Source organism: Dreissena polymorpha, chromosome 12 (genome assembly GCF_020536995.1).
Source record: "Dreissena polymorpha isolate Duluth1 chromosome 12, UMN_Dpol_1.0, whole genome shotgun sequence".
Lineage (NCBI taxonomy): Eukaryota > Metazoa > Mollusca > Bivalvia > Myida > Dreissenidae > Dreissena > Dreissena polymorpha.
The window spans coordinates 120,844-144,729 of NC_068366.1; the positions used below are offsets into that span (position 1 = coordinate 120,844).

General features: G+C 37.1%; 3 protein-coding genes across 13 annotated transcripts in view; all 3 read right to left on the reverse strand.

Annotated features, from left to right (window-relative positions):
• LOC127853482 (uncharacterized) overlaps positions 1-9,474 on the reverse strand; it is a 41,050-nt gene extending 31,576 nt beyond the window's left edge. The window contains exons 1-3 of one of the 5 annotated variants that reach the window (XM_052388041.1): positions 9,379-9,474; positions 8,343-8,496; positions 7,456-7,606 (exon numbers count right to left, since the gene is read on the reverse strand). In XM_052388041.1, the coding sequence (XP_052244001.1) occupies positions 7,456-7,534 (79 nt within the window). In that variant the 5' untranslated portion in view covers positions 7,535-7,606; positions 8,343-8,496; positions 9,379-9,474. Of the gene's footprint in view, positions 1-7,455; positions 7,607-8,342; positions 9,223-9,284 lie in introns of those variants that run through there. The other 4 variants (XM_052388042.1, XM_052388040.1, XM_052388038.1 and 1 more) reach the window with 4 other exon arrangements.
• The window catches only part of LOC127853479 (zinc finger protein 107-like), a 274,428-nt gene that overhangs the window by 35,012 nt on the left and 215,530 nt on the right, over positions 1-23,886 (reverse strand). For 2 of the 5 annotated variants that reach the window (XR_008036630.1, XR_008036629.1), the window contains exon 11: positions 18,269-19,017. The exons of 2 other annotated variants lie outside the window; for them this stretch is intronic. The gene's annotated coding sequence lies outside the window, so the exon portion shown is untranslated. Of the gene's footprint in view, positions 1-16,585; positions 19,018-23,886 lie in introns of those variants that run through there. One more of the 5 variants, XR_008036627.1, reaches the window with a different exon arrangement.
• LOC127853480 (zinc finger protein 107-like) overlaps positions 19,030-23,886 on the reverse strand; it is a 35,673-nt gene continuing 30,816 nt past the window's right edge. For all 3 annotated transcript variants that reach the window (XM_052388034.1, XM_052388035.1, XM_052388036.1), the window contains exons 9-10: positions 23,496-23,583; positions 19,030-22,039 (exon numbers count right to left, since the gene is read on the reverse strand). In XM_052388034.1, coding sequence (XP_052243994.1) covers positions 20,850-22,039; positions 23,496-23,583 — 1,278 coding nt within the window. In that variant the 3' untranslated portion in view covers positions 19,030-20,849. The remainder of the gene's footprint in view (positions 22,040-23,495; positions 23,584-23,886) is intronic.

Below are 23,886 nucleotides of genomic sequence, written 5' to 3' on the forward strand. Positions count from 1 at the left end.
AAATGCCCTGCCCCCTGGCAGCCATGTTTTTCAACCAACTGTCATCATTTTCGAACTCGTCCAATATATTATTAAGATGAATCTTCTGAGCAAGTTTCTTGAAGATCGGAAAATAAATGTGGCTTCTAGAGTGTTAACAAGGTTTTACTATAGCCATATAAGGAAAAATGCCCCGCCCCCTGGCGGCCATGTTTTTCAACCAACCGGCATCATTTTCGAACTCATCCAAGATATTATTGGGATGAATCTTCTGACCAAGTTTCATGAAGATCTGACAATAAATGTGGCCTCTAGAGTGTTAACAAGGTTTTACTATAGCCATATAAGGAAAATGCCCCTGCCCCTTGGAAGCCATGTTTTTAGAGCAACCAAAACCATTTTCGAACTCATCCAAGATATCATTGAGCCCAATCTTCTGACCAATTTTCATGAAGATTGGACAATAAATGTGACCTCTAGAGTGTTAACAAGGCAAATGTTGACGCCGCACGACGGACAAAAGGCGATCACAAAAGCTCACCATGAGCACGTTGTGCTCAGGTGAGCTGCTAAAAAAGGAATTTGGTGTTTTTTTTCTTGTTAACATATACTTAAAAACTGAGAAAACGTGTTTTCAATATTATTTTCACTAAGAAAATTAATTACACAGAATATTTTTTTGGTTTAAAACTTTCAATTGGAAATTTTAGGCAGTGATTTGGGAAAATATATGCATTTTGATATTTGGAATGGGACCAAATACCTGCCTCATTTTTGCCACAAAAACACTGGTTACGAACCATACCTGTTTGTTCTCCTGTTTTGCCACATGCCTGTTCAGGTGGTTCTTGAGGCTGTGAGATGTAGAGAAGGCCTTGCCCTCACATTGACCGCACTGATAGGGCTTCTCTCCTAGAATAAGGCCAAAAATACATGTATATATATGCTTTGTTTGCTTGATATTACATCTTATATGAACGAAAATGAACAATTTTTTTTTTTCGTGACCCCAATTAAAAGTTGAGGGTCGGCGCCAAATCGGGAGATTTTTTTTTGTTGGCCTAAACAACAAAATAGTTCATGTGAGCTTCGTTTGGGGCAAACGTGGGTTGTTGTATGTGCGTAAAGTGCCATCCCAGATTAGCCTATGCAGTCAGTACAGGCCAACCAGGAACGACACTTTATGCCTTAACTGGATTTTCCCCCCAAAAAACTTCATTTAAACAAAACATTTCACTCAAGCTGAAAGTGTTGTCCCTTATTAGCCTGTGTACACTGAACAGGCGAATCTGGGATGACACTTTACGCACATGTTAAAAGCCTAATTTTTCCAGAACACGGTTAATATGTGAAGACCTTTCCCCGGGGCCTTTGAGCACAGGGATATCCCTGTGCCAGCATTTCAAAATCAGGGGTACCCATGTGCCTACATTACAATTCATTATTTGTTCTTCTTGTTTTTACTCTGAAGTATTATAGAAGTTAATATTGGAGACAAAAAACAATAGCAAGATTGCACCCATTGCCAACTTTAGACTTTTCCCATGTTCCTATACAAAATCCTGTGCAAAACTTGTAGTGGAATTATCAGGCCCAATGCTATCATATTATGTTATTTCTAACATGTGAAGAAGCCCTCTTTTATGAACAAAACCCCTTATATCCCAAACAAACAATTTTAGTGTTGTTAAACTGATGAAAATCCCAAATTCATTATATGGCAGGATAACAGCAAAGGAATAAATTGTTATTTCTTGAAATTACACAATGAATATATGTCTTTATGTCAATACTGTTCACAATTCCAACTCACATCAGACATTTTCTCAAATATACTGGTAAGCATTGTTATTGCTCAGTTTCTATCAATAATTCCAGTAGCACTCTGGGAAAACAGGGTTTAATGCATGTGCGTAAAGTGTTGTCCCAGATTAGCCTGTGCAGTCCGCACATGCTAATCTGGGACAACTCGTTCTGATTTTAAGGTATTTTCCGTTAAAGGTAGTCCTTTTGTTTAGAAAAAAAAATCAAGTTTGGGCGGATAGTGTCGACCCTCATAAGCTTGTGCGGTCTTCACAAGGTAATCGTGGACAACACTATGTACATGCATTAAGCCAAATTTTCCAATAGCAAGGCTAATTTTATAACTGTCCTCCAATCTACACATGCCATCACCGACCTGTGTGGGTGATCTTGTGTGACTTGAGGTGATGACTGGCTGTGAATGCCTTCCCACAACCATCTTCCACACACCTGAAGTCATATAAAAAAATATTCATTGTGAAAGTCGTACAGTGCTGTCACTGGTATATACTATATAGGTTTTAATGACTGCTCACTAGCAAAGAAAGTAAGAAACACAAACTTGCAGGATTTTTTACATTATGCTTAAGGAACAAATATGACGCCCAGAAATGACTACATTCAGGAAACAATTAAAACAACAATTAATTATTTTTTTAGACTATATGTAAAATGTAAAAGGCTGTTCAAATGTTCATAAACCCTAAAACAACCATGATTTCAACCAAAATAAAGTCTAAAAAAACAAGAGCACCGCGTAACGGGTGCCACGCTCGGCTACGGGTGCAGTTTTGAATAAATGAAAGCTTGTCAGATTTTTTTTTTTTTTTTAAGAGGTCACAGTGACCTTGACCTTTGACCTAGTGACCCAAAAATGGGTGTGGCATGTAGAACTCATCAAGGTGCATCTACATATGAAGTTTCAAAGTTGTAGGTGGACGCACTTTGATTTTAGAGCGAAAGTTAAGGTTTATGTTTAATTTTTATATTAGAGGTCACAGTGACCTTGACCTTTGACCTAGTGACCCAAAAATGGGTGTGGCGCATAGAACTCATCAAGGTGCATCTACATATGAAGTTTCAAAGTTGTAGGTGGAAGCACTTTGATTTTAGAGCCTATGTTAAAGTTTAATATTAGAGGTCACAATGACCTTGACCTTTGACCTAGTGACCCAAAAATGGGTGTGGCGTGTAGAACTCATCAAGTTGCATCTACATATGAAGTTTCAAAGTTGTAAGTGGAAGCACTTTGATTTTAGAGCCAATGTTAAGGTTTTAGCACGGCGCCTACGGCGGACGTCGGACGACGAGCTGGCTATGACAATACCTCGGGTTTTCTCCGAAAACGCCGAGCTAATTACCAAAACATCTTTAAACTAAGTTGTGTAACGGTAACACATTTGTGTAAATTGATATAAAATGGCGCCAGGTAATGCCTCAGGTAATAGTCTAAATAATATAACAATATAGGAACATAGCAAACGATATAACTCCAGAAACTCTAGCAATTGAGATATACTTGTTAGTATATTACAACTGTTAGAACAGAACAATAACTATAAACATATGAGCCGTGCTCTGTGAAAAGGGGATTTATTGCATGTTCGTAAAGTGCCGTCCCAGATTAGCCTGTGCAGTCCGCACAGGCTAATCAGGGACAACTCTTTCCGCCTAACTTGATTTTTGCTAAGAAGAGACTTTATGGAAACGAAAAATATCATAAAAGCGGAAAGTGTCGTTCTGATTAGCGGACTGCACAGGCTAATCTGGGACGACACTTTACGCACTTGCATTAAACCCCCTTTTCACAGAGCAAGGCTCATATATACATAAACTGATTTAATCTGAGATCATCGCCTTGATATAGTCAATGCAAAGCATTGGGGGCTTATAAAGGTTTTAGGGATAGATGAACACTTTCTACAAACATAAACTGAGAGTGAAGCACCACACTTAAGCCTACTTGAAAGGTTTCTCTCCTGTGTGTGTGCGGATGTGTTTGCGAAGGTCAGACAGCGTTGTGAAGAACTTGGTGCAGCCGTCTTCCTCACAGTTGAATGTCTGACCTGTGTGTACTCGTTGGTGGGCACGTAACCTAGCATCCAGAAACAATGGCATAACAACAATTCAGCATGGCATGGCAACAAGTCCAATCTTGCATACTTCTGCCTTAACTGGATTTTCGTTTAGAAGAAACTTTCTTTATACAAAGAATTCCATAAAAAGCTGAAAGTGTTCTGCCTGCTTTGACTGTGTGGACTTCACAGGCTACTCTGTTACAACACTTTATGCACATGCTTTAAGCCCAGGTTTCCCACAATGAGGCTCAGATTACGTACACAAGATCTTACTAACACATACCTATGTAATAATATTTCAGAATAAAAAAACTGCATGTATTTTAACATGCACAAAATTGTAAACAAACCCAGGGGTGTAAAATTCCAGTTGCCCGCAAACATAAGCCACCTAAATTGCTCCAGGCGAGGGAGATTTCTTAAATACTTGCCTGTTCAGGCAATCCCATAATCAGGTCAGTCAGAATTTGATTTTGTAGCAGTGCTTGCCGGTAGCCAGTTGATGACTGTGTCACTATTTGGTACTTTAAAATGCATTGATCAAAATCTTTAAATCTGTACACAGTCTAAGTGTGGGGGCAATATTTACAGAGACACTGTTTGTTTTCCCGCAAAATGTCAAAATGCCAAAACAATTTAATATAAACAAGTTAACAAAAATGTGTCAGTTAATAGAATAACAATATATATGGAAAACTATATTTGATAATTTAACTTAAATTAAGACCACCCCAAAGAAAGTAAGGGTGACCTGATTTTGTCAGCTGGCAGCCCTGCATGGCCAGTTGATTTTTGTACATTTTTACACCCTTGGGCCCAGTATCACGCACATTCTCAATTTTTGAGCTCATCTTATACGATGAGATTTGAGCTTCCACTCAACTGAGTATTGAGAATGTAGTTCAGCTAAAAAACAATCTCAAATCTCAGCTATAAGAATATGAAAATACTCCTCCTCAAACTCTGGGTTGAGTCACACTAAAACTAAAAACTTCTATGAACATGAAAATGAGCACGATGATCAAACTAATCTCAAATAAGAGAAAAAAAATCAAAAATGAGTCAGAAAATTGACTTCAATATGTTTGTGATATTCAGCCCTTATTATTCTCTTATGTATGATAGACAATTCCAATTCTGGGGTGGTATTCCAGTAGCTTCTTATCTTGAGGAAGTTTCCTTAAATAATAAGTTTTTTCCTTAATATTTAAGAAATTTCTTAAGTGGTATTCCATAAATTTCTTATATTAGGAAATTCCTTAAAACTGTTCGTTTTTTCCTTAAAAAAGAGACAAAATTATTCCCTTAAACTCGTCCTTAAAGTTAAAAACACAAACGCGTCCATTGTTTATTTACAGGTATTTTAATATTGAAGTGCAATTTTGGAGAACATTTTATAAAGGCTGATGTTCTATTGGTAAGTAGCCTCAACAACTCGAGTTTATTTATAGATAGTCGGTTGTATCCGCTTGTTAAATCAATACTGTGTTGTGATAATTGCACTTTGTAAAACTGTGAAAGTAATAAATGCTTTATGGTTTATTGCGCAAATAACGTTTCCAATCGTTCATTATTCAGGAACATATGAAAAACAGCTCAACATTATGGTTAGATATTGTTGTAATGATGGTGTTTGTAAGTTAAAAAGCCATTGGAATTGTATATTTAATTTCTCTTCAATGAAATTACCCCACCCATTTGCACAGGCAGCAGTATCATTAAAAAAAATAAAAAATTGCCCCCCCCCCCATCCCCGGACCATACCCCCCACCCCCGAGCTTACCCCAGGGGTTCCAGATTGTTAAATGTACACCTATTGTGTATGGTTTAACTTTCCAACAACGAATATTGACAAAAAATAACAGTTTAAAAAAATACCCCTCTTATAGGTATTATATATACACAAGGTATGAAACGCACTATATGCCTATTGCTGAAAGATTGTGGAACAAGAGACGTGACCGTTTTCATCGAAAACACACATGTTTCAATGCACTTGCCGGACAAAGGCAACTGGATTCAATAAAAGACATTAAAAGCTACGTACATGTAATTACACACCTTAACGATCATCTTCGGCAAATCACCTTAATATTCAATTAAATTCAACTTTCTCGCTATATGTCTGTGTTTTGCTGTCATATTTTGTCGATTGAATGCTCGGTATTAAATGCCATATCATTGGCCAACGCAATGAGAACAACCAACCAGATGACGCGTTATAAAATTTAAATGGTGTACATGTGTACATGAAACACCAAGTGACATATAGCGAGAAAGTCGAATTTAATTGAATATTAAAGTTATTAGCTGAGCAGGAGATCGGTTAGTAGTGTAATCTCGTTGCTTTTACTGTCTTTTAACGAATTCAGTTGCATTTTGTCGGCAACTGCATGGGAACATGACAGTTTTGCCAATGCTAAATTTCTTTAGTGAGACAATTTCAGGTAAGTCCCACTTTCGACTTTGTGTGCTACAATATAGTGCAACATATTGAAGCTGTACAAATATTAAACTACTTTTTATAATATTAAAATACTTTTTATAATATTAAGAGCCAAAGAATTTAGTCCTATACTATATATAGAGTATATAAAGTAACTCTAAATTCTTTCCTTGTCCTATGAATAAGACTATTGTCAAGTGCCCTAAAATGACGCTGTCCTATTTTGACGCCTTGTTTGTTTTTCTCTTTTCTTCAGATACAGAGCATTCTGAGATCTATTATCAAACACACTTAAAAAAAATTGGCTAACAAGAAATAAACTTGAGGCTAGGCTAGAAAATATGAAATTAAACTAAATAAACCAGGAATAAATATACTTTAGTAATGCTAAAAAAATTGCTAACATTTGTCAACTTAATTATTCCACAATATGCGTGTAAGCAAAACTGTTCTGTGTTTGTTTGTCATAAACATTTACTACTTTCATCAGTCAAATAACATAATTGTAACATATTTTAGTTAACCAGTTTCAAAATCAAGTTTTATAATGTTTATATTTTATATTAAAAGTTAGTGTAAATGCATGATCGTGTCAAATTTATTAACTATGTCGACTTGAAAAAAATATGTGTACAAAACGAGAGCGCAAATATGTCAAAATACTTCACACTATGATAGCTACACCATAAAGAATAATGATAAATAACGTTTGTTAATACTAACATGGGTTAAATCTGCTTTTCATATACGCATAACGGGTCAAAATAGACCCTTCTTGAGCCGGCTCTTTCATAATTTGAGCCAGCAACAAGCAGTCATTAGCACTGAAATTTGCCAATCGCTTCTTATCGATGTCGGCCATATTTGTTGACATTATCTGGCAACAAATGTTTGCGCATATGAAACTTCCGTTACTTTATTTAGAACGGTAAAAACCGAAAATATATGCAAATTAGCATTCGTTCCGCTTGAGGATAACAATAGATTAAGGCAAATCTTAATAAAGATTAACTTAAGATTTTCCTCTGAAAACCACTTAAGAAATATCTCAATTTTATCCTTAGTTAAGAAAAAAATAAGATAAGATTATTTCTTATCTTCATCTTTTTAGAAGCTACTGGAATACCACCCCTGAGCTATGTTTATTACCTGTACACAGTGTTGAACTGTTTCTCACACCCAGACACCTCACACTCAAAAGGTTTTTCCTTCGTGTGGACCCGCACATGAATGCGTAATGCGTACGACGTGAGAAACTGCTTCCCACAGCTCTGCTCGTTACAGATGAACGTGTACTCCCCTGAAATCATTGAACATGTGCAGAATAACAGTGCCCGACAAAAACAGTAAGCATGTGTGTAAAATGACATCTCACATTAGCCGGTGCAGTCCACACAGGATATTCAGGGATCTATAATGCTATATGTGGAACATTCCACAAAGAACAGATTCTGCGAAACCTTCCATTGAACTGTCAGATATTGTCATATGATGATGAAACCTTATCAGACAATCTGTAAAACATGCATGATTCGTAGAAAAGTACTTTTCAAAATTACTATCACACATTGTGTCTGTGCTTGTTAGACAATATAATTTATCCTAACTCTGGGAAAAGGGAGCTTAATGCACTCTGCATAGGCTAATCAGGGCCAGCAATTTCCAGCTAGACTGGATTGTGTTTAGAGAAGACTCCTTTAAACAAAACAATCCATAAAAGCAGAAAGTGTGGTACCTGATAAGCCTGAGCCCACCGCACAGGCTTATCTGGGATGGCACTTTATGCACATGCATTAACCCTTTCAGTGCTGGAACCGAATTTTGAAGGAATTTGCAAACAGTTTGGATCCAGATGAGACGCCACAAAACGTGGCGTCTCATCAGGATCCAAACTGTTTGCTATTCTGATAGTATTCTTTGAAAAAAATCAAAGAAAATGCTAATTTTAGAAATTCAGCAGACGACATTTTAGCAGACGACAAATTTCCCAGCATGCAAAGGGTTAACTAGTCCATTCTGTTTGCATAAAATCTTACCCTGTGTACCTCAGTGACTGAGGAGTTAGCCTTAACGTCAGTATCTCTGGACTAGCTGCATGTCTAAGGCGATGGGCTCGATGTAGTAACGGTGATTGTCCCACTCACACTTGATCAGGCCGGCGGATGAGAGAAATGACTGGGCTTTCTCCAACTTTTGAATTTGAAAAAAAAAGACGTCGGAAAATCCTCATTTCCTGGGCTCAGATTTTTGAAATGTTCACATTTTTGTGTTACCGTACCAAGTATTCCTTGCAGAATGCAGAAGTATGCCCTGAAATGTTAATTTTACAAGTTGGTGTGCGTTATACATTGATACAACGCTAGTCTGACTGCTAATTTGTGAAAAATTCATTGTGCAATTGTAAATATTCATGATTGGCGCCGCCATGCTTGTTGTTGTTGTACTATGTTAAAGGGGCTATTGTTGACATACCGAAATAGCGGGTACGACTATGAGGGGAGTTTGTGCTAATGATTTTTTCGAACACTATGATGGTCTTTTTTTATGTTTGCTTAGTATGTGTGACCTACAGCATGTATTTGCTGATTGTGCAAATAAACTGAAACTGCAACCATCACACTGAAATTACTCTTTCACACTGTATGCGAGTCCTGGAAACCCTTTCTTCTTCTGATACAGCACTCCTTCTCAATAGAAGAGTTTTTGCTGGTGCCTGTCGGTTAAGGGGTGAACTACACAAAGGTTTCCCAGATACGGATTACTAAATTCATGCTTGACACAGGCCCAGATCTGGAATGATTGAATCCATTGATCTGGTTTGCCTTTGATAGTGCGGATTAGAGAATCTTAAACATCCCACACTCGATCGGATGAGAGAATTTACTGGGCTTTCGTAAAGTTTTGAATTTTTGAAAAAAAGTCGTTGGAACATCGTGGGCTCGACTCTTTGAAAGTTTCCCATGTTTGTGTCTACGTACCAAATACTCCGTTCAGTTGTATTCACCTGGTAAATGGTCATTTAACAATTTGGTGTGCATTATACATTGATACAAAGCTATTCTGACTGCTAACTTGCGAGAAATTCATTGTGTCTTTCCTCAATTGGCCATATTTGGCGCGCGCTTGTTGTTGTTGCTGTAGGGCTATGTACTACTATGTTGAAAGGGCTGTTGTCGACATAGCGAATAGCGCGTATGAGGGGCATTTGATGGCACTGCTTTTTGAGATGAGCAAAGATATAAGCCAAGTGATTTAGTGCGTTGTTATTTGTGTATTTATTCTATGTATGTGATATGTTGCTTTGTTAATTTGCGTGCGTATGTGAGCGTGCGTCATGTAATTGCGGATTGCGCCAGTAAAGTGAAAGTGAAAGCATCAGGCTCGTGAAAGCAAAAGGAAAGTAGAAGTGGATGTGGAAAGTAGTTCGAAGCGGATTTCGTATTGTGTTTTGAGTGATTTGTTATTGAGCGGTGATGATTAACGCTAGAGATAGATGAATGTATGTTGTGTGCACTGTAATGTAGCGTCGCTGCACTTGCGAAGAGACTCCGAGTTGCGTATGCGGACTATGTTGTGGGCATGCGCGTATGGCTGGTTAATTATGGTAAATTTCACATTTTGCGGGGGATTCCGGAAATAGTTATGGTAATTTTCACATTTTGCCGGGGATTCCGTGGTGATTGTCGAAAGTGGTGCCTATTTGTAAAGAGTTCTCTTTCTCTTCTGGATGAAAAGCCATTTCGCGATCGCGCCCATTCCTTTAGTGGTTATCAACTGTTTCCTAAGTGTGTCTGCAACATGTATTTCATTGGCAGCGACGTTGACAGACGAGAGTTCGTGGTGCATTTATTGAAGTGAAGGGATTTTGTCGAAATCTCACTGCCGAATCCCCGAGTTCGCTCGCTTGCATTTGGGCGAATGGGATTTTCTTAGAAGCTGCGTGATATACGTTTTTGATTGCATCTTTCGGAATAAGATCGATTGATCTTTAAAACTGATACTAGCCTTGCGCACTCTGATGCAAAGAAAAGGCAGGACCATAAACGTCGGCCGTTCCATATTTGGGAATTAGATGCAGTGTCAACTAAGTAATATACTCTTGACCAGTCAGGCAACCCCAAATCGTATACTGAACGAAGCTGCATACAGTTTGAGGCTGCCTGGCTGGTCACTATTGGGTTTTCTCATTTACCCAGAGTGTTCTGAACATTTTGTCCTGGGTATCAATCAGTGTATAATCAACGATTTTAATAGCAATCAATGTCGGTTGCTCTTTTAAAGTGATAGTATGGGCATCTAACAGTGTATAGGTGTCTATCGCAACCGTTGTTAATTTTTGGTGTTTTCACTTCATACACATGTATATTTGTTAATGCAGCATCAACATACTAAAACAACATCCCGGAAAGTGAAAAATAATGCATTTGAATATCAACCGTACTTTGTGAATCTCAATTAAGTTTTAGTGCAGATTCGTTCATACGACACAAAGACACTCTTTTGTTTTACGGATCATTTCGGCTTAGAGGACTGGGTGAGTCATGTAAAATATCGAATATAATTTATATATTTTTTTATAAACAACTTGCAGCAAGATGAGTTGCAGATACTTGGTCTGTTTCCACATTTTAACTAACTCTTTTGACCAGTTAATTATTTTCAGCTCAATTCTCGTCGTCAGAGATTCGAAACGAACGACCGCGTTGTATAACATCGGGCCAAGACTCACCCATGGAAACCATTCGGCAAACCTATTTTGCTTTTCGAGTTAAAACTCGAAACGCCTGCATTAGATATGAGTCGCATAATGTGCGTAAAGCGTCGTCCCAGATTAGCGTGTGCCTTAAGCCATGTTTCCTATCATGCGACCCTCGTATATCTATATATCAGCTGTCAAGAAAGCCTTATCAGACCAGTAAGTACTGCTTCAGCACAATTCATTTGAAAGACAAAATGAGACTCGCTCTGGGAAACACATGTGCATGTCCTTTCAGCGCAGTGGTTGGTATACACGCTTCTCACCAAGGCGATCCGGCTTCAATCCCAGACTCAGTTGTTGGCATGATGCGAGTGATTTAGTTTCTAAACTATATTGTTAACGTTTGTTTTATAATGCAGAACTGTTGGATAGAATTAAGAACATGATATTGAAGCGATAGATGCGGAATGTTATGTCCGTAACATTTAAAACATAAATAATTTATTTATTTAAAAAAAACGTTGAAATAAAATAAACAGTTTAATTTTATATGCCTATGACCACGCTGATCACGAATTCGTTGGAATTTTTAAGATATCTACAGCCGTTCAAAAGTTATCAATTTTTAAAAAATAAATAAAAAAATACATATGTATCATATAATAAAAAAAAATATTTTTTTTTGTTTTTTAATAAAACATTAACAGTTTATAGTGTTGCTTAAAAGTTTGAAAAAAAATGAAAAAAAAAAAAAAAAGTTATAATCAAAACATATTTTGCATTAAGCACCCTTTTCATAGACCGTCCCATTTACGTGCACAATTGAAATACGCTCGCTCGCTCTCTCGTTCGCTCCATCGAAATCAAACAATAAGATAGTGAAATCTATATGAATTTGACTCGCTGAATCCGAATCCGGTGTTAATTTTTCGATATCTCGACTCGTTAAAGAATTATTGAGTTTAAATTGTGCATTTCGATAAGAATGTAGCACTCTTTTAACAGAAGCGCAAAACCCAGTACACCTTACATTCCAGTGAAATAAATCAATAAGATAGTCCAATCTATGTGATTTTGTCTTCCTGAATCCGATTCCGGTGCTACTTTTCCGATATCTGGACCCCTTAAAGAATTATTGATGTTTGACTGATCGGTGGTTAAGTCTAACCATTATATTTAAGCATTTGTTGTATTTTGAACTACGGAAAATAATACATTTCATTACATCTAATCGCTGCATTCAAGATTTGAGAGTTATTTATCTCACTAACACGGACGATCATGTTAATTAATGAATAGATAAACAAGACAATGTGAATATAAACAATTGTTAAAGTGATAGTATGGGCATTTTTTCACTATTTGATTGAGCTGAAAATAATTAACAGGTCAAAAGAATTAGTTAAAATGTGGTAACTGACCCATTATCTACAACTCATCTTGCTACCAGTTGTTTATAAAAAATATGTATTATTTTCTATATTTTACATTACTGACCCAGTCCTCTTAGCCGAAACGATCCGTAAAACAAAATTGTGTCTTTGTGTCGTATGAACGAATCTGCATGAAAACTACATTTAGACTCACATCGTTCATCGAATCATTTCTGTCGTCAGTTGTCAAAACGAAAGTACGGTTGACATTCAAATGGATTATTTTGCTCTTTCCAGCATATTGTTTTAGTATGTTGATGCTGCATTAACAAATATAAGTGTATATGAAGTGAAAACACCAGAAATAAACACAACGGTTGCGATAGACGCCTTCATACTGTTAGATGCCCATAATATCACTTTAAGCTTCCAATACAAAGCATAGGGAGAACCCAGGGACTCATTTCCAGTAGTTTCGATACGTTCATTATTATGCCTTAATGGTGAAGAATACATTTTAAATAGATGCATATCAATCACTCATTTAGTCAGTCACTCACTCATTCACTCCCTCACTCAGTCAGTCACTCAATCACAAAGTCACTCACTCAGTCAATCAGTCATTTGGTTTCGCGGATCAAGATTTTGGTTTTAATTATCGGATACAGTTAGCCCTTAAATAATAGTGTAAGTTTGTTCGCACTTTTGTGTTTGAAAAGTCTTTTCGCTAAGCTCAAGGCAATATTGATAACAACGAGCGAGTGTCTGTAATATTAATACACTGATGTGTGTATTAATTTTAATATTTTCAGACAAAAACCCTGTGTAGAACCAGCAGGATGATCGTATGGTTTCTACAAATAAAGTAAAGATGAAAGATTAACGCAAATTAAATGAGCCTAGCTCTGTGAAAAGGGGGTTTAATGCATGTGCGAAAAGTGTCGTCCCTTATTAGCGGTCCTAATGACACTTTCCGCCTAAATTAATGTTTGCTAAGAACAGACTTCCTTAAAACGAAAAATATCATAACAGCGGTAAATGTTGTCCCTGATTAGCCTGTGCGGACTTCACAGGCTAATCTGGGACGACACTTTACGCACATGCATTAAACCCTCTGTTCACAGAGCGGGGCTAAAATATAATTTTGGAATAAAACTAGTAATTGAAGTCTATACTGTAAAACGCATTATTATTCGGGACATGATCTTTTCCAACCAGAATAAGGCGTTGATATCCTTGACACAGGCCCGGATCTAGAACGATTGAAACCATCGATCTGGTTTGCCTTTGATAGTGCGGATTATAGAATCTTATACTCTCGGGACCTACGGTCCCTCTTAAATGGCCACCTGGCGACACAGAATGTTCGCTTCGCGAACTACCGTCTTCGGCCTCGGGACAACATCAGAAGCGTCATCGGTAGAAGCATATTTAAGCGTAAACCGCTCACTGCCTGCGTATTCGGTGCGGAATACAGCACAAACCAAATAAAAACCGCACAATAAAACCATTTGTTTAATTAGTATTGTCAATAATGATCGAAGCCATTAGATTAACTTTAAAACCGTATAACATATTTATAAATATTATACTATTTACACTATGTATAGAATAAAGTACATGTAATATAAATAATAGCCATAACTAGATATATTGTACATAATAGCAATCGGTATTGATAGCTGTGTACGTGTATTACACATGAACACAGTCCGGGTCCTTACATAACGCAGCCTTGGGCGCGGAAGAACCTAATACACTTCAAAATGCAAATACATGGTGTCATTAGCGGGTGCGCAGGCTAGGGCGGAGCTACGCTGGTGGCATTTGGCATAAGATCCGGTTTTTGCACGATGCGGGTCATTTAGTTTCTTAGTGTCGCCCCATATTAGCATGTGTAGTCCGCTATGGATTGGGCGTTTTGTGCACAGGTCAATCAGGGACGAAGGCGTAAGCGTTCTTGAGTTATCATCCGGAAACCATTTAACTATTTCGGGTCACCTTGACCTTTGACCTAGTGACCTCAAAATCAATAGGGGTCATATGCGAGTCATGATCAATCTACCCATGAAGGTTCATGATCCTAGGCATATGCGTTCTTGAGTTATCCGAAAACCATTTTACTATTTCGGGTCACCGTGACCTCGACCTTTGACTTAGTGACCTCAAAATCAATAGGGGTCATCTGCGAGTCATGATCAATCTACCCATGAAGTTTCATGATCCTAGGCATATGCGTTCTTGAGTTATCATCCGAAAATCATTTTACTATTTCGGGTCACCGTGACCTTGACCTTTGACCTTGTGACCTCAAAATCAATAGGGGTCATCTGCGGGTCATGATCAATCTACCTATAAAGTTTCATGATCCTAGGCGTATGCGTTCTTGAGTTATCAATCGGAAACCATTTTACTATTTCGGGTCACCTTGACCTTTGACCTAGTGACCTGAAAATCAATAGGGGTCATCTTCGAGTCATGATCAATCTACCTATGAAGTTTCATGATCCTAGGCATATGCGTTCTTGAGTTATCAGCCGAAAATCATTTTACTATTTTGGGTCACCGTGACCTTGACCTTTGACCTTGTGACCTCAAAATCAATAGGGGTCATCTGCGTGTCATGATCAATCTACCCATGAAGTTTCATGATCCTAGGCATATGCGTTCTTGAGTTATCATCCGAAAATCATTTTACTATTTTGGGTCACCGTGACCTTGACCTTTGACCTAGCGACCTGAAAATCAATAGGGGTCATCTGCGAGTCATGATCAATCTACCTATGAAGTTTCATGATTCTAGGCATATGCGTTCTTGAATTATCATCCGAAAATCATTTTACTATTTCGGGTCACCGTGACCTTGACCTTTGACCTAGTGATATCAAAATCAATAGAGGTCATCTGCGAGTCATGATCAATCTACCCATGAAGTTTCATGATCCTAGGCGTATGCGTTCTTGAGTTATCATCCGGAAACCATTTTACTATTTTGGGTCACAGTGACCTTGACCTTTGACCTAGTGACCTCAAAATCAATAGGGGTCATCTGCAAGTCATGATCAATCTACCCATGAATTTTCATGATCCTAGGCATATGCGTTCTTGAGTTATCATCCGGAAACCATTTTTCTATTTCGGGTCACCGTGACCTTGACCTTTGACCTAGTGACCTCAAAATCATTAGGGGTCATCTGCAAGTCATGATCAATGTACCTATGAAGTTTCATGATCCTAGGCCCAAGCGTTCTTGAGTTATCGTCTGACAACCACCTGGTGGACGGACCTACCGACCGACCGACCTACCGACAGACAGACCGACATGAGCAAAGCAATATACCCCCTCTTCTTCGAAGGGGGGCATAACAACACAATTTTGTCTAATGTGTCTTATGACGTTTCACAGACGAAGTCATCAGTAAATGCGTACTGTGCGGAGCAAGTGTATGATCAAATGAAAATAATAATATCCTCTACAATAACTACCGGTAGATCTATAGTTTATACCCGGTATTCATTTTCGAACTGTTTTACTTTCACATTTCCATACACTGTTTTCCTTGCTGTTATTTACTTCGTAACAATTGCAATATTAAAGAACATTTATTGTGTTCCAATATATAGTACTACAGGATGTTGACTAGATTTCACTTTGTATTGGATCATTTTGTCTTTGCCCAAGTGCAGTTGCTAAACTTGTCTCAAGATTTCATGAAGTCCGTGTCATAATTGTCTAGACAGTAATTCCTGGATTAACGCACTTACTTGTATGATAACATGAGTAATACGCAATTGCCAAGTGGCAAACTAAAATTAGGATCCACTATACTTAACCCTTTGCATGCTGGGAAATTTGTCGTCTGCTAAAATGTCGTCTGCTGAATTTCTGAAATTAGCATTTTCTTCGATTTTTTTCAAATAATACTATCCGAATAGCAAACAGTTTGGATCCTGATGAGACGCCACATTCTGTGGCGTCTCATCTGGATCCAAACTGTTTGCAAAGGCCTTCACAACTCGGTTCCAGCACTGAAAGAGTTAATCTGGTTATAAAAAGGCCATATGTTCATAATGGATTATGGTCCGATAATTGATAAGAGATGGTTTGGCAGCAATATATCTACTGCCAGTCTCACTGAAGAAACGCTGGTGTAGTGTTTCTCATTAGCGAAATTTTACTAATACAATGACACATATCGCACCCTAAAATGTTTCAGTTATTTGTGTTTATTAAAACAGAGAACTGAGTAATTTTCATGGCATGAACAGCATAAATGTGACCAACATTGTTCTATTAACAAGTACGAATGGAGTTCCTTCCCCTTTCACTACGTAAAGAAGCAGGGTACCAGAATATTACCAAGTACGAATTAATCACAATGATTTGACTCCAATGTTTCACACCAATAGATTTAATAATAAGGAAAAGTTGTAAGTATTGTCACATCAAAAAATCCTTTGACCCAATCAAATTATTTTTTTATTAAAGTTGGAAAAGCTCTACTTTATTGCAAAGGATTATCAAAGGAATTATTTGGCTTATTGTCATCTTCCACATCACAATTTCATTTAGATTATAAACAAAGCTCAACAACAGTGACCTGGCACTGGTAAACTCCATTAGCATAAATTGGGCCGTGCTCTGTAAAAAGGGGGTTTAATGAATGTCCGTAAAGTGTCGTCCCAGATTAGCATGTGCAGTAGTCTCTGATTTGCAAAAATCCAGTTTAGGCGGAAAAGTCGTCTCTGATTAGTCTGTGCCGACTGCGCAGGCTAATCTGGAACGACACTTTACGCACATGAATTAAACCCCCTTTTCACGAAGCGTGGCGAAGCAATATGCTAGGATGGTTTCCTTTTTTTGCATTTTACTTTGTTAGTGCACGTTTAGCAAATATACCAAGTGAGGTTAGCTTCAATCAATTTAAATCTCTTTTAACTGCGAAGAATCAAGTATTCAGTGTAAAGGTATATTTTAATATATTCATATTAAAGGTTAGGGCCAGGTAAATATTGATGAGCAATACAATAAAATAGAACTAGCTAAATCTCATAAGTACTAGGTATTTAACTTAAACTGACACATAAAGTCGTATTGTTAAAGTTCATCAATACTAGTATCTGAAACAACATGAAAAATGATTTGATATCACAATATAAACAAATATACATAGTATATTTTAGAAAGTCCACACATACACATTTTAAATCAGCTGTATCTTATGTTGAAACATTCAGCACATAAATCAGTTTGAAAACATAACATTCACATTGTCAGACATGTGTCATCATTTAAACATCATAATACAAAAAATTAAAGAAAGAAAAGCATCAATTCACTGTCGTAACTGTAAATGTTTCTAACAGGGAAATTTCAAGCACATTATCAAATAAACTGTGTTCATTCAATTAACCGGTATACCGTTTACAAATAAGCAAACTGAATTATGTCTCTAACATATAATGACAATCCAGATTTGGTAAATAGAACTTAATACTAACACAAACATGCATAGTGAGTGCCACTGTCTAATAAAGTGCTTTTGTTAACTTGGCTAAGAATAAAAAGTAGCAATGAAATATAAAACAAGAGTCATTAACAGTTTGAAACAGTAATATTAAAGGCATGATTATTTCATATTATCAAATCTGGAGAGAAATGTTAGTTCTTTTATCAAATATGTATATCAACATAATTTAATATGCAAAAGATCATCAATTGTCTGTTTAAAAGTAGAACATACCAAAATTACAATGTTTGCCAAATCTCTTGCATTCAAATTATAATCTTGATAAACGATGCTGAGACAAACATGACACTCAGGCAAAAGTGATATGTCATAGAGATACATATAGACTAACATACTTCGAGTACCAGTTTGCAATAAACCTGTAAACTTGTATATCAAATCATTTGATCTTACAATGTATAACCGGAAAATATGCACTCAAAGAGATCATATGTTTTACCAAAATAATAAATTTGGGGCCAGAAAATAAAATGAAGAAACCATATCTAATCTGTCTCACAAACAGACGCCAAAGTTACTCAAATCAATTGGTGCTTCCTGTTTAAGTTTGTGTGTGAGTCAATTAAACTGGAACACAAAAACACATTGATGTCTGGTAAAAACATGCGTGTTTAATGAGCAATGGGTTTAATTAGACATGGACAGTATATCATGCGTTGTAAATGCTAAAATTAAATATTGAGAAAAATATTTAATGATGACCCCACACAGACATCCCCTATGGGTGTTTCAACTATTCACGTAAACATGCATGTCTATTCTTATGTAAAGGTACCTCATAATAAATCATGTGACTTGGGGTTATCACAGCACACAATTTGCCAACTGCATTTAACAAGAACAATTAATCAGCTGTGATTTTAACAGTAAACAATTTGAACATGTATATAAAACAATATAATAAATTTGATCCCTTTGAAATAAATGGTGCCTAAAATGAAGACATTTGCCATTCATATTGAAAATGATAAACAGGCATACATTAGAAATTCTACTTGTTCTTTACAACTAGACATAGCTATGTTTTTACACATACGTCAAGCGTTTAATTACACCAGAATACTTAATATTTTTCAATTGGCTACTTAAGTATATGTACAACTGATACCTGAAACAGTTTTCAACAAACAATTCTTAGAGTTAATTCTAAAATAAAGAATATTCTTTGAATGTGAATATTAACTAATTGTTTGAGTCTTGAGTCAAACTTGGCATTACCAACACTATTCAAATAATTCTTAAACATTTTGGAAATGACATTATTTTCAGAGTTAGCCAATATAAACTAAAATGCTGGGCATATTTTTCTTGATTCTAAGTCTATTATTTATTCTTAAGTCTACATGCTCTAGACCTGCATTCTTCAACCCATTCTGAGACTTAAGAATAAAGACAAGGGCTGTTTGTAAAACATGCATGCCCCCCATATGGGCTGTCAGTTGTAGTGGCAGCCATTGTGTGAATACATTTTTTGTCACTGTGACCTTGACCTTTGACCTAGTGACCTGAAAATCAATAGGGGTCATCTGCCAGTAATGATCAATGTACCAATGAAGTTTCATGATCCTAGGCGTAAGCGTTCTTGAGTTATCATCCGGAAACCATTTGGTGGACGGAGCGACGGACAGACCGACATGTGCAAAAAAATACACCCCCTCTTCTTTGAAGGGGGGCATAAATATGTGCTGTGCTCTGTGAAAAGGGGGTTTAATGCATGTGCGTAAAGTGTTGTCCCAGATTAGTGCGGACTGCACAGGCTGATCAGAGACAACACTTTCTGCCTAAACTTGATTTAAGCTAAGAAGAGACTTTCTTTAAACAGAAAATATTATTAAAGCGGAAAGTGTCGTCCCTGATTAGCCTGTGCGGACTGCACAGGCTTATCTGGGACGACACTTTTCACACATGCATTAAACCCCCTTTTCACAGAGCACACCCATATACATAGAACAACGAAAATACCCTCAGCATTTTAACATATAATGGTTACAAGATTCTTTTTGTCATAAAAGAATAGTTCTTAATGACGAATGTGTAATAAATGGTGTGAAATTCCATGTCATTACATGCATTAACATGTACTTCCCATATTTAAGAATATTTCAGTTTTGAGAATATTGTTAATTTTTTAGAGTTAAGTTTAAGAATTGGTTGGTGAATACGGGACCTGATCTAACGCTGAGCAACACAGGTAACAACTTCATCTTCTGTTCTGCATAAATTCATTCTTTCTTGTAACACTTAATGTGAGTCTTAAGATATAAATGCATAATTCTGCATAAAATGACATGTTCACTGCGTTTTAAAATAAACCTTTGTTTTATTATCACATAAATAATATTGCCTCAAAGAAGTATTGTAATTACAACAATGATTATAGTTCTGTTTTTGATGAATTGAAAGTGCACTTTGTACATGTACTAAGTCACTCATAAACCTCTAACATGAGTTGCCATTTCGTTGGTAGTAGAGTTTATAGAACCATCAAGTGACAACTTAAACTCGGAAATCTATGTCAAAATGGACATAACTCAGTGGGGAAAGGTGAAGTGTAAGTTCCACAAAATACAGTGAATAGAATATCAATAGCACTAATACTTAAAAAAAAACATAATTGGAAGAATATTCATTGTGTGATCCTGACTCTTCTAACAGATGTCTGTAAGTTACAGTTTTGGGAAAACAGAGCTCAATGCATTTGCATAGAATCATCCCAGATTAGCCTGTGCAATGTGCACAGGCTAATAAGGGACGACACTTGCCGCATAAACTGGACGTTTAATTTTTAGAAACTTTCTTGAAACTAAAATTTAAATAAAAGCAGAAATCGTCATCCCTTATTAGCCTGTGCAGACTGCACAGGCTAATCTGAGATGACACTTTACTCCCATGCATTAAGCCCAGTCTTCCCCAAAACGAGTCTCCCATATTTCCTGAAAACTAAATGCTTGAGAGGGCGTCATTCAGTTCTTGTGAAGCTGCCATTGAGAGTTCCAAGTCCCCTGGCCCAATAACCATGACCCCCTGACCCAAATTCCCACCCTGGGGCAGGTCAGTGGTCAGTGGGCCAGTCAGTAAGAACTCCCTTCCGTCCACTACTGTCCCCGTGTAGTTGCAACATTTGTCCATACATTGGGCATCAATAATCATTGGAGCGACAGGGGTGGACATTAAACTGGGTTCTGAAACAGTGATGTTAGTTATTCCCTCAACGTTATCACAGATTGAGTTTGGATACGGCATGGATTCAATGTCACCAATGCTCGCCTGTTTAATGTATGCAATATTTCCAATTTCATTGGTCTCACAAGTTGCCGCATCTTGTTCGCTGGGATACACCCCTGTGTTGATGCCCTCGGGTATTAATTCCGCCCTAAATGCACTGAGAGCCGACACCTGAGATTCGGTAGCCATTTCGCACTGTTGCCCGACAAGCAGGTTGGCCACCAAGTGGACAGGAACCGGTTTCAACTGGTCACTGTTTACCTCTGTGTTACAGGCATTAGGCAGCATGATTGGCGTGGTGATCAACTGATTGGTCTGTTTACCGCTGGACGAGTTTGTTATGATGCTGGTCAGTAGGTAATGCTGAACAAGTACTTTCTCACCCACCTCTTCCACACCCTCCCCATCCCCCGTATTGGGAACTGCACCGTCTATCAGGGGTACCCCTGTATCACTGGACACCATGTCCACATTGTTATCAATATTATTGTGACCGGAACCAATGTAAGTATTACTGCCAGAAGTAGTAGCACATTTATGATCCGCAACACATTTTAGAACACATTCAGAATCCTGTAATTCTGAATAACCTTCTACATTATCACTTATCTCCGGCGAAAAGCAGCATTGTTCTGAAGTAAAAGTTTTTTGTTGTTTTGCGGCATCCTGTTTACTAGATCTGTTCTTTTTCTGTGGTCCACTTTTCACTTTTGATTTTACGACCCTGGGGGTTATAGCAAAGGGCATGTCACAGCAAGCACATTTGCAGTCAGTGTTACACGTACGAGAGGTGGGCGTGGTTTCAGAGGCAGGCTGTGATGATCGTGGCCTAACTCCAGCTGTTACTATGGGAACCTTAATTACTGGCTCTACCTCTATGTTACCTTCCTCATCGACTGGATACACTGCAACAAACGGTTTACAATTCAAATACATTGTATGTCTCAATAAAGACTTTGGACAATACAATCAATAACAGCACAAAGTGAGGAATACTCGCAGAATTTCAGAACGAGGCTGAATGTGTTGCCATTTCTAATAGTGCCACATATGACAATGACGCATTTAATTTCAACTCTTTACGCTATTGAACATTCATGGACGTAACGATATTGTCAACACAAAATGACATTTTCAGAATGAGCAGAAAATATATACTTCTCATTTAAATAAATTTTCTTGATTAAAAAACTAGTTTTATTCAATTGTTTGCACACATGTTGAAGCTCTTCATTTGCACATTTTTTATTGTGGTGTCTAATCAAAGAGCTATCAATAATCTTGTTTATTAATACAGATCTGTTGTTAAATTGCCCCTGTGTTCAGCACAAACCAATTATCTTGGTATGATCAGATACTGTGTCTACAAATACTAGTTAATAACATGGTGTCATAAACCACAGGTGTATGATTTATAACTATACACCAATGATTATGTTGTTTAATTATTCTTTAGGTGTTTTAATGTAAAGAATTACTTATCAATTTATTCACAAAACACATGCCTGTATCCATATGTTTCACATTTTTGTAACCAGAGTCAGTATTCATGAAGATCCCCAAAGTAAAAAAAGAACAATCAATTGGTCTATGATCATCAATATTATCCGTCGTTTTCGTAACAAATGAAAAAAATTCACGTTCAGCCTCATTCTGAAATTTGACGTGTCAGGTGATATCTAAAAACAGTAACAGTTTAAGTATTGTGAAACTGGTCGGTTTTTATTGGTATATTTATTTCTATTTTAATGATCACAGGGTATCACTTCTCCTACAACGGATTACGGGTACAAGAAAATGCGATATTAATCATTATTCAAATTAATCATATTAATCAATTGTTAAAAGCTCAGGCATTTATAAAATATACTTGATCCATCAAGGATTCTTCCTTATTTACAGTAGCCTAACTGATTTAAACAAATGTCGACCGTTCAGAGAACAGACATGCAGTAAATCAGAAAAAATAATTGAACAAATAATCTGTCAAACAGGCAAATAATTGATAAAACAAATAATTAATTAAAAAAAAACAGAATGTTTAGTGTTGATTTTGCACTTTTACCCCACAACAAATTAAGAGCCATGCTTTGAGAAAATGGGGCTTAATGCATGTGCATAAAGTTATCTTCCAGATTAGCCTGTGCAGTCCGCACAGGCTAATAAGGGCCCACCTTTTCTGTACTGTGTATTTATGCTTAAAGGAAGTCCCTTTGTAGTGCAATCTAGTTTAAAAAGTGTTGTCCCTGTTCAGAGTAGCATGTGAGGACTGCACAGGCTAAGTTGGGTCAACACTACGCAAATGCATTAAACCCTGTTTTCCCAGAGCAAGGCACACATGCAGGTGACACCATTTCTTACATGTAATTCCCTGGTTGCTGGAATGGGAGGTTTGGAACTTTGTCATGGTTTCCAGCAACTCCTCAGCATCCATCATCGGTAATGAAGACTAAAATAAAGATACAAACAAAATTATGAGATGAAATTGGTAGCAAATTGGTAGCGTTTGACACCAAAACATTGTAAGAGATCAACTCAAGTGTGTGTTATGCAACCTTCATGACATTGAGAAAGAAAACCAATATGTTCTTTAATTTCCTTGTTAAGCTGATGTTAGCAAAACATTAATTCCTAACTTTTATAGAAGTTAAACCCATCCAAATATGTTCAAATTTATCAAACTACTTAGTGGCTAAAACAAAATAGTGTTACAAAAACTGGCCATGTTTATTTTAAAATGCTTTTAAGTACG